This window comes from Anopheles gambiae, chromosome 3 (genome assembly GCF_943734735.2).
Source record: "Anopheles gambiae chromosome 3, idAnoGambNW_F1_1, whole genome shotgun sequence".
Classification (NCBI taxonomy): domain Eukaryota; kingdom Metazoa; phylum Arthropoda; class Insecta; order Diptera; family Culicidae; genus Anopheles; species Anopheles gambiae.
This window is the reverse complement of record NC_064602.1, coordinates 48409004-48419843: the sequence shown is the minus strand read 5'-3', so window position 1 is coordinate 48419843 and position 10840 is coordinate 48409004. Positions and strand designations below refer to the sequence as shown.

At 41.1% G+C, this 10840-nt stretch overlaps 3 protein-coding genes across 3 annotated transcripts; 1 reads left to right on the top strand and 2 right to left on the bottom strand.

Moving 5' to 3' along the window:
* Positions 1–2685: 2685 nt before the first annotated feature.
* Positions 2686–4240, bottom strand: LOC133393280 (cuticle protein 7-like). The gene is made up of 2 exons (XM_061657518.1): positions 3581–4240; positions 2686–3454 (listed from the first exon to the last, which is right to left on the bottom strand). The coding sequence occupies exons 1-2, from the start codon at positions 3590–3592 to the stop codon at positions 2771–2773; spliced, it is 696 nt and encodes a 231-aa protein (XP_061513502.1). The 5' UTR covers positions 3593–4240; the 3' UTR covers positions 2686–2770.
* Positions 4241–5231: 991 nt separating this feature from the next.
* On the top strand, positions 5232–7130 carry LOC4578372 (uncharacterized). The gene is made up of 4 exons (XM_001238125.3): positions 5232–6007; positions 6068–6303; positions 6545–6742; positions 6803–7130. The coding sequence occupies exons 1-4, from the start codon at positions 5768–5770 to the stop codon at positions 7005–7007; spliced, it is 879 nt and encodes a 292-aa protein (XP_001238126.3). The 5' UTR covers positions 5232–5767; the 3' UTR covers positions 7008–7130.
* Positions 7131–7195: 65 nt separating this feature from the next.
* On the bottom strand, positions 7196–8278 carry LOC1279540 (cuticle protein 18.6). The gene is made up of 3 exons (XM_319271.4): positions 8263–8278; positions 8016–8218; positions 7196–7927 (listed from the first exon to the last, which is right to left on the bottom strand). Exons 1-3 carry the CDS (start codon positions 8276–8278, stop codon positions 7196–7198), a joined length of 951 nt encoding a protein of 316 aa, XP_319271.4.
* Positions 8279–10840: the final 2562 nt, after the last annotated feature.

The following is a 10840-nucleotide window of genomic DNA, read 5'->3' as shown; positions in this document are numbered from 1 at the left end:
AGCTTCTTCCAAGCTTCTTGAGCCGTTCGTGTATCTTTCACATGATAATAATTATGCGGTTCTAACAGCAATATGATTCTACCTCTCGCTTTCTTATCCTTTACGGGATTCACGGCCTCTACTGTTCCGTCGGCTTTCACAATAGGCTCGACGGCGTCCCACAGGTCTTCGACTTCTAAAAACGTCTGCACAGCGAATTTCCATGTCGACCAGTTCTCTCGTCCTACCAGTCGTTCGATTCCGGTATTTTTCACGATTTCGGACATTTTTGTGGATCTGGGCCCATAACCTGTTAAATATTTGTCGATTCAAAGAGGATTCTTACGCACGTGTTGTCTGGTTGAAGGTTTTAGCAAAAGAGAGCGAGGTTTATTCAACATCTGACGTTCTTGCTTATTCGACGTCCCGCTTAGCCTTTGTCGTCGTTTACATATGTGCGGATCGACTTCTTGCGCGTTGCACTTATTCAACAGATGTCTATATCATCAGCTTATGCCAGGATCTGGGTTGACGTATAGAAGATGGTTCCCGTAGTCGCTACCCTCGAGTCGCGGATGGCCCTCTCTAGCGTCCAGATTGAATAGGAGACAGGCAAGCCCGACCCCCTGGCGCAGACCTTTGGTGGTAGCAAAAGGTCCTGAGAGTTTTCCATCCACCCTCACCTGGCAAGTGACGTTGGTGATAGTCATTCTAACTAGCCTTATCAGTTTGGCCGGGAGTCCAAAAGAGCTCATAGCGTCATACAGTTTTACCCTGGCTAGCCAAGAAACATTTCCCATACTTTTTACACTTAAACATGTCTTAAAGGATTCTTTACTATGAGTATACTGAGCCACATAGTTTTAACATGTCTTTTGAAGATGCTTAACAGTCTTTAAAGTTGTTAAACCTTTAAAACGTTCTGAAGTCACTTGTAAGACTGTCTGTTAAAACTAAAATTGGAGTTTTGATGGCTGGCTTTAATCAACCTGTAACGGCATTCTTAAGCACGTTTAAAGACTTGTTAGTTGAGACTATGACGCTTATAGGACTGTCTGTTCAAACTAAAATTGGAGTTTTGATGGCTGGCTTTAATCAACCTGTAAATGTATTCTTAAGCACGTTTCAAAACTTGTTATTTAAGACTAAGGCATCAATATCAATTGATCTTATTAAATGCCTATCTTTTATTTTTAAATTAATGTATTTTTAACTAAAAATACATTCATATTATTAAAGCGCTTTGATATTTTTCAAATTATTATAATGTATTTCAACAGTGACATTTTCTTGGCATGGATTTCTGCTTATACGCGAGCAAATTCATAAGAAAAAATATCAAGACAACATAATAATGCTGAAATATCTCTGAACCATTATTATGACTTCATATTCAATGCTTCATTGCCATCTCAAGAACATATCCATATCAAAATGTTGTTATTTTGATAGTTTATTTGCGCCTCACGTTTTAAAGGTCTAGAAATGGTTTTAACTAGTAGTCTTAACAGAGTTCTGTAGATGGGCCCTTTGAGTCTTAAGTTAGTTTTATTTTAGTCTTATGAGGTCATACACGACTTTCAAATGAAAAAAGAAGGCTTAATGAAATTTCCGTAGCAACATCGTTAAAACTATGATAAGATTTAAAATGTTCCTTGGGTATGCTATCATATACGGCTTTGAAGTCAATGAAGAGATGGTATGTGTCGTTTCTGTATTCATCCATCTTCTCCAAGATCTGCTGCATGGTGAAGATCTGATCAGTGGTTGATTTTCCATTTCGGAATCCTCGTTAATAGTTTCCGACTATCTCTTCGACGTGCGGAACAAGACGATCTTGAAGGATCAGGTAGAATATGTTATAGGCGGTGTTCAACACCGTAATACCCCTGTAGTTGTTGCAGTCCAACCTGTCTCCCTTCTTGCATATGGGGTAGATGATGCCGAGATTCCAATCACAAGGCATCGATTCGCTATCCCACACCTCAGTAACAATTTGATGAATTTCGTTTTCGTTGTTTTCGTTTGATGAATTTCGTTGAATTCTTACAATTACTGAGATCAAAAAGAGAAAGACATTTCTCGTTCATATTTACCCAAGCTGTAGACATAGAACATTAACGCTCTTAACCATCCAGCATGAAAAAGTCCCCAATCGCAAAAATTATCAGAAAGAGAAGGAGAGAATGCATCGCTCGTTTAGCAGCTGGTTCGATAACCCTCACTGCTAGGAGTATGTATTAAAAAATAACTAATCGAAAGTAACTTTTCACAAAATAATTAGTCAAAAGTAGTTAGTCACAAGTAACTGGTCGTCAAAATGAATTAACATTAATTAAAAGGGCAGGAAAAACTATAGTGACTCTAATGTAATGTAACTGGTTAATTTTTAAAAGCAGAGTCACTAGTTATTAATACCAGTTACAGCAAAATATGCTCATCTGTAAATGCAAAAGCAAACAAGTATATAAAAATCAAAATCATAACCATAAAAACAAATTAAAAAAAAAACAAACCTATTTGTAGGATAAAAAAGCGAGAATGTGAATATTTCAAAGCCTTTTGTAAAGAGGTTTTTGTAAGAATTTTTATTTACATAATAAAAGTTATGAGAAATGAAATATTTAATATTGATTCATAGATTTATAGACATCCACACAAAATTGTTAAAGTCTTGAGTGGACATTTAAAAAAATAATTCACAGCTATAATTTTAGATCGCTTTTTATTTATGCTTTTATAAACTATCTGTTTTGTTACTGAAGTTCTTATTACACCACTAGAATGATTCTTAGTAATGATGATGGCTCAGATGGCTCGGTCCATGGACGATGCTGGAGGTTGAGTGCGCGATCGGAGCAGCGTGGTGCGCGATCGGGGCAGCGTAGTGCGCGATCGGATCAGCATGGTGCGCGATCGGTGCGGAGTAGTGCGCGATCGGGGCAGCATGGTGGTGCTGGACAGTGGCGTGAGCTACTGGAGCATGGGCATAGCTGGACACATGCACGGGCTGGGCGATCACCTTGTGCACGGGCTGAGCGATCTTCACAGCCGATGGCTCACGGCGCACGACGGCGTTGAATCCGGTGTGATGATCAGCATGGTAGTCGACGATGCGCTGATGACCGTCGGAGTCCAACAGCGAGTACTGTCCGTGGACTTCGTCTCCGTGGCGAGTTTCGTGCTGGCTCTTGATGTCTCCGGTGTGCTCGTCATGGACGGAGTACGAGAACTCGTAGTTGGCCGGAGCGTGGTGCTCTACCGACTTGATGATCGTGGGCTGAGCAATGGTCTTGACGATAGCCGGGGCCGAGTGCTGGTAGATAGCCGGGGCGGCGTGGACCGATCCGACATGATGGATAGCGGGAGCAGCATGGTGCTGGATGGTGGAGTGAGACGTAGCGATCGATTCATGGTGAGCCACAGGAAGCAGACCAGCGCTGGCGGCAGCTACCAGAGTAGCGAACAGAACAAACTATAACATGGAAAGGAAAAAGTGAGTGAGTGCTGAGATTGTTTTTGTTGTTGTGTTTCTTTTTGTTTTCATCAGGCTTGTGAAAGAACAAAAAGAGAAAATTCTAAATAAAGTAGGGATTCTTACTTTGAATGCCATTATTGGAACATAACTGTTTACTGGTTGAGGCTGTTTGTGATTGTGCCGTCTGGTATTGAGACCATCGGTTTTTATACTCAGGATAATACAACTGAAACCGTTACTCTCTGCGTCCTTGAGACATAACTTTCACGAAACTGAACTGCTTTTACTTGACAAATTGATCTACACCAAACATATACTGTAGACGGCGGAACTCGGACCAGGCCATGCGAAGAGTCCTGAAGTCTGAAGGCCTTTAGAGTCCTAAGCCTTAAACCGAAAACGGGTTTAAGAATAACGGAGGCGTTATTATCCCAAATTGAGCATTTAACTTTCTGCAAGTGTTCTCGATTCAGTGGATTCGTACTGCAAAAGTAGCGCAATTAAAATAATAACTTTTCGAATAGGACAGAGTGACTCGGGCGCAGTGGCGGGTTTACAGTGTCGGAGGCTCTAAGCAGTAAGAATTATTGAAGCCTTCTGTACATAATTACCGGGGGGTACCCGGCATCCGTCTTGGATTATGTAACATTTCAACTTAAATTTTGATACTGCCGGGGGGATTGCTTAGGGTTCGTCCAGCACGGGGCCCCAACGTCCATCACGCACGGGGCCCCCCTTGCTAATACAGTGCCATATTCTATCAACTGTTATAGATAATGTAGTACAGATCCGCGGGGTCCCTCATTGACGGGGCCTCCCACAATTGCTTACTTTGCTTACCGTTAAAATCGCCACTGCTCGGGCGAGGTTTATACAAATCCTAGGAGAGGCGAAAACAATTCTAAAGAAAATCGAACCGTTCACTTGTTCAGTTTTGAATTAAATAAGAAAATATAAATTTTCTTTAAATCCTTTCGTATTATACGAGATCGACAGGAATCATGAAAAGGAAACGAGAGTTAATTAACGCATGCATACTCGTCATAATCGTCACAATCACATAAAAATACAGTGAACCCTCTCTTATTTGAGAGGCGATGGGACTGTCGAATAAGAAGGGTTTTCAAATTACAGAGGTTGAAAGTGAATGAAAGGTTCATACAAACAAGAAAGAGACAGAACATTTAGTATGCAGCCTTAACTGTTGCTATAGGAAACTGCGAACAGAATCGCCAATTTGAGCATACATCATTCATTAACCATGGCAACACCATACACAAATAAGAGGGACACAGATTTCAGAGGTTTTCCAAATTAGAGGAACAAAACTGTACTGGAAATCAAGGGACTGTGCAAAATGTTCAAATAAGAGAGGTTTTTCAAATTGGAGAGGTGTCAAATAAGAGAGGGTTCACTGTATATTGTATAACTAAATCAAAGAACGGCGTAGTTAGAAGCCTGCTGAATTTCGGAATATTTTAGGAATATTTGATCTTATTTAGTGAATCTACCGTTTTTGGTTTTGGTCGTTTTTAGTCACTAACGATGTGTGGTTATCTTTTCTATTTTTTTAATAATTGTTTACAAGCTGCAGCTGGAGCTAGAGCTAGAGGCTTTATCTTAAGTAAGAGAAACATTCTGAGCGCATGAAATGAAACACGTACATCTTATTTGATAGTATGTATAAATCTCTCCTTTGTTTTACAAAACCTTGTTTACGTGTTAGAATTATTCGTATGTTGGTTGGTTATATATGTATATCTTATTTCTATGTGTAAGTATCGATACACTGGTATCAATGCCATGGTTTCTTTGGTTAGCTCTTATTTGAGTTATTTATGATTTTCCATTGTTTTGTTATTTAATCCATCCATGGCCTATTTAATGTTTATCTTTCAATCATGCGTAGTTCTAGATCACTCCTAAACATATGAAAAATTTTATGATGGCGTGAATTGACTTGCGAATTATGAAGCATTAGGAATTGTAATCACACACTTTCCCTTAATATTAAAATGATTAATTTCTGTGTATCATCAATTTGTATGCCATAGCAACAGACTTGTTAGCAACAAATTGATAACAGCTTGCTAGAGCATTTTATCACAATTAGGTACTTGCCTATCTTATCACTTCTTCACTTTTAATCACCCAGAAACGAGAGTAAAACCACTCTCGTGCATTTCACGAGATGGTGTAAGAGGTTGTAATGTTGTTCATTACGTCTCGTTGATGGTTTGAGTGGGAGCGACAAATAAGTGGTACTCTCAGTTTATTTCGGTCATCGACACAATCAAGACGAACTGTGTAATGGATCCGTTACGTGCAGCAAACGTGGAGGAATTGAAACATATCATTGGCATCTACAAACAATTTCTTCCACAGTCGATCCAATTTGTGTCACTGTTGCAAAATATTTTACGCACCAATCTCACACTTCACGACACTGATAAGGAGCAAGTCTCCCATCGACTACAAAAAACTGTTTACATTCCCAACAATGAGAAAGGAAATCGTTTGGCAACCTTTGTAGCCATCAGTCGTGAAGAGGTATATATTCTTGGTGGTTTATAGTGAAACATGTGTTTAATACAAATCCAACACTTTCAGGACCTATTCATCTTTATGAATACATTGGAAGTTCCTCCTACGGAGCTTACGCACGCTCTCGAGAACACCACTTACATTAAATGGGGAATCAAACCTATGTTTGTGATAAGTGATAACAGTGAAATTCGTGCAAAGCTAACTCAATTAACAGTGGAACCCAAAGTTCAGTTCGAAAGTTGGTCCGATTGTGTTAACTATTGGATGCCACAAACAGAAGCTGCTAAGCTTAGTTATATGTAAGTGATAAGATAAATCATTACAAAATTGCTACGTGTTTGTGTATCACAAGCGATCATATGCAATGGATCCTCGCATAACGAGTTCGTTCTAAAACTTACATATTATAGCAGATACTCTTTAAGCAAAAAGATAGATTTCATTTGATTTGTTTGATACATGAAACATTTTTGTTCCAGTAGCAAACGAGGGTTTTAACGAATCATTTTATATTATTCTGAAACGTTCTCTGACATACAGCGTTCCAGCCGACGTAGATTTAAAGCCATTACAAGTTCAACATGCCAAACAATTAAACGAATGGTGGCCATATCGATACAGGACATCGGAGCAATACTTCGAATCTGCCATTAAATATTTCGGGGCTTTCGGTTTGTTTGACAAAACATCGGGAGAACTAGTAGCATGTGTGTTCCAGAATGATCATGACGCTGTGGGGTAAGCTATTTTTCTTCATCTTGGTAATATAAAATAAAGCTACTCTGTTTATACTTGTAGACACCTATATACAGTTCCCGAACGTTGCAATCAAGGCTACGGATGTACTCTTGCAAAAGCTATAACTAAACATATTGCTGTTCAATACAAGCAAGATGTGCATACTTTCATCGATGGAAATAATGAAAGATCAATAAGACTGTTCAACAAAATAGGATACAAAGCTGTTAGCCGAACTGAATGGCTTGTTGCATCGAAACATTGATACAAAACATTGATTCGCATGGCAAATCAGCATGAAACAATGCTGTTGGAAAAATAATTTATTCTCAAAATCTATAGAACTACGAAAATAAAATTAAAAATTTCCATTTATAATGACATTGAATTTTTTGCACATACTTTATTAACATTCAACCTAAACAGCACATTAATCTAGCTTTGAATTAACGCTTAGTAATGGTGATGGCTCAGATGGCTCGGTCCATGGACGATGCTGGAGGTTGAGTGCGCGATCGGAGCAGCGTGGTGCGCGATCGGGGCAGCATAGTGCGCGATCGGAGCAGCATGGTGCGCGATCGGTGCGGAGTAGTGCGCGATCGGGGCAGCATGGTGGTGCTGGACAGTGGCGTGAGCTACTGGAGCATGGGCATAGCTGGACACATGCACGGGCTGGGCGATCACCTTGTGCACGGGCTGAGCGATCTTCACAGCCGAGGGCTCACGGCGCACGACGGCGTTGAATCCGGTGTGATGATCAGCATGGTAGTCGACGATGCGCTGGTGACCGTCGGAGTCCAACAGCGAGTACTGTCCGTGGACTTCGTCTCCGTGGCGAGTTTCGTGCTGGCTCTTGATGTCTCCGGTGTGCTCGTCATGGACGGAGTACGAGAACTCGTAGTTGGCCGGAGCGTGGTGCTCTACAGACTTGATGATCGTGGGCTGAGCAATGGTCTTGACGATAGCCGGGGCCGAGTGCTGGTAGATAGCCGGGGCCGAGTGCTGGTAGATAGTCGGGGCCGAGTGTTGGTAGATAGCCGGAGCGGCGTGGACCGATCCGACATGTTGGATAGCGGGAGCAGCATGGTGCTGGATGGTGGAGTGCGACGTGGCGATCGATCCATGGTGAGCCACAGGAAGCAGACCAGCGCTGGCGGCAGCTACCAGAGTAGCGAACAGAACAAACTATAACATGGACAGGAAAACGTGTTATCCTTTAATAAAGCTCTAGTTGTGTGTTTCATAGTTTTGTAAATACTGTAGTGATTCTTACTTTGAACGCCATTATTGGAGCGGGATTGTTTACTGGTTGAGGTTCAGTGTGACTGTGCTGTGTGATATCGTAACCAACGCCTTTTATACTCAGTGTAAAATAGGAGACTCCAACGCTTGATACAGTTGAAATCGAGACTTCTGTATACGTCCTTGAGACAAGGCTACCACGAAACTGCACTACTTTTACTTGCCAAAACTGATCTACATTACGTATACGAAGAAGTAAAATAGAAACAAGTGCATACCCAACAAGAACAACATATTGGTCACCGAAAATACGATGAAAGTAAAAGAACCAGTCTGGAATGGACACACCTCCATCGGCACGTTTTTTATCACATTGGACGGCCAGATTGTATTACTTAGTGAATGGTTGGTACAAACATGTTAAATTTTTAACTGTATTTTTGCTAACGTTAAGTACTTCCTATATCGTCGAACCATAGTTTTTTTTTTTAATATTTATTTATTTATTTTATTTACTAATAGAAAAATGTTTCCATCAAGGGCTGTACAATTGCTAATTTATACTTAGATACTAAATCTAAACTTAAAGTTAACCCTAACCTTAATTGATAAGGTCTAGTCAAAACAAAGTTTATAAAAGTGAGTAGATAACAAATTAAAAATATATAGAGCAAAATCTTATTTACCAGGTTGCAACTGAATAGATACGGCATACACAAACAAAAATTACAATGTTATAATCGTGACTATAAGCATGTGCAGGGTAATACAGGATTTTCGAGGATTTTATAGATATGATCAGTGAATTGTAGTTTTGTTCAGGCATATAACAGACTCTTTCAGCGAGGTATAGAATTGTTCGGAAGTATATGTTGACATGATCGGCGATTCTGTACTGTTTTGTTTACACCCTGCGTCACAGCGTTTAATGTTGCATTCTTAAATTTCTTAAAAGTAGCACATAATCAATTCCCAAGCTTTTCAATGCAAAAATATGTTGAAACCAGAACATTTGTTTGAATCGTTTGTTTACCTACTGATGAGAATGATCTAAGCTGCAGTCCAAAGGGTACGAAAGAGACAGCTATACAATATAGCCGAACATGTCAACGCCTACTTCCGATCCGAACAATTCTATATCTCGCTGTAAGAGTTTATTATATGCCTGAACAAAACTACCACTCGCTGAACATGTCTATATAATACTGATGATCACCAGGTTGTATTTATTTATTTTATCAATAAAACGTAAAAACTTTTATAGAAATTAGCAGAAGAACCGACGGTCGCCATTAGATATTTGTGAACTGTTCGCCACGCATTTCGAGGATAGCTTCATTTCTAACATCACAAATCCGGAGGCTGTTGCTTCCGCATTCGTGAACACTCCGGCAGATGCAATTCATGTCACGCTACCTATCGTCACCGAGACCCTTGTTACCCAAAAAATCGAGCGTCTCAAATCGTCATACTCCGAGGGGCCAGATGGTATCCCAGCGACAATTCTCAAGCGTTGTGCCGTATCGGTAGCTCCTGTTTTAACTAAAATTTTTAACGAATCTCTGCGCACAGGAACCTTTCCATCACTGTGGAAGGTCTCATGGCTAACACCCATCCACAAAAAGGGCAGCAAAAACGAAGCAGTGAACTATCGAGGTATTACCTCTTTAGCTGCCTGCGCCAAAGTGTTCGAGCTCCTCATCTATGAACCATTAATAGCATCTGCCGGCAAATACATCAGCACCAACCAACATGGATTCATGCCTAAGAGATCAACTACGACAAATCTGATGCAATTCGTTAGCGGCTGTTATAAGTCCATTGATGATGGTATACAGGTGTATGCCATTTACACGGACATTAAGGCGGCTTTTGACAGTGTGTCCCACAACATTCTTCTGGCAAAACTTGATAGACTTGGATTATCACCACCCCTGGTAAAGTGGATGAAATCGTATTTATGTGGTTGTTCATATGCAGTTAGAATGGGCTCCCACCAATCTAAATCTATCGGTGCCTCTTCCGGCGTACCCCAGGGCAGCAACCTGGGGCCTCTGTTGTTTCTGCTCTACATAAACGACTTGTGCACGGCACTCCCGGATAATAGTTGCATATTCTACGCAGATGATGCTAAAATCTATCGTGAAATCCGTGAGTCCGAGGACCATCTTCAACTTCAAGCCAATTTGACTGAATTTTTCTCCTGGTGCAAGCGTAACGCACTAAGCATCTGTATCGATAAATGTGCCATAATCTCATTCAGCCGTTCAAGAGCTCCAGCGCTGTTTAATTATACGCTTGATAGTCAGAACCTCGAAATAGTGAACTGTGTAAAGGATCTAGGAGTCCTTCTAGATGCTAAACTCTCCTTCGAAGAACAGATAGACCAAGTAGTCGCTAGTGGCAATCGTCTACTTGGCTTGGTCATAAACATGACGCGCGAGCTTCGTGATCCTATGTGTTTCAAGACACTGTACTGCGCACTTATCAGACCACTGCTGGAATATGCTAGCATTGTTTGGTGGCCAGCATCTACTCGGGCTTGAGTCCATCCAACGGAAGGCAACGCGCTTCGCCCTTCGTGATTGGCCGCGTCGTCTCGACTACAGAACTAGGTGTTTGCTGCTTGGGATCCCGCCTCTCGCCGAACGTGTTGAGCACGCCAGACTGGCATTTATCACGGGAATCTTAAACGGAACCATTGACTGTCCCGAGCTGCTTTCAAGGATTCACCTCTATGTTCCTGCCAGAATACTTCGTCGCCGACCAATGCTGGCAGTCGCTGAAACCCGAACAACATTTGGCTCTCGCAACCCCCTTCTTTGTATGTGCCGTCTTTTAAATTCAGCTGACGAT

Coding starts and splice junctions, on each gene's coding strand:
- LOC1279540 (XM_319271.4), bottom strand. Junction 7,928..8,015: donor CTCCAATAATGGCGTTCAAA/GTAAGAATCACT, acceptor TCCATGTTATAG/TTTGTTCTGTTCGCTACTCT.
- LOC4578372 (XM_001238125.3), top strand. CDS start 5,768: ATGGATCCGTTACGTGCAGCAAACGTGGAGGAATTGAAACATATCATT. Junction 6,008..6,067: donor TAGCCATCAGTCGTGAAGAG/GTATATATTCTT, acceptor CAACACTTTCAG/GACCTATTCATCTTTATGAA. Junction 6,743..6,802: donor AATGATCATGACGCTGTGGG/GTAAGCTATTTT, acceptor TTATACTTGTAG/ACACCTATATACAGTTCCCG.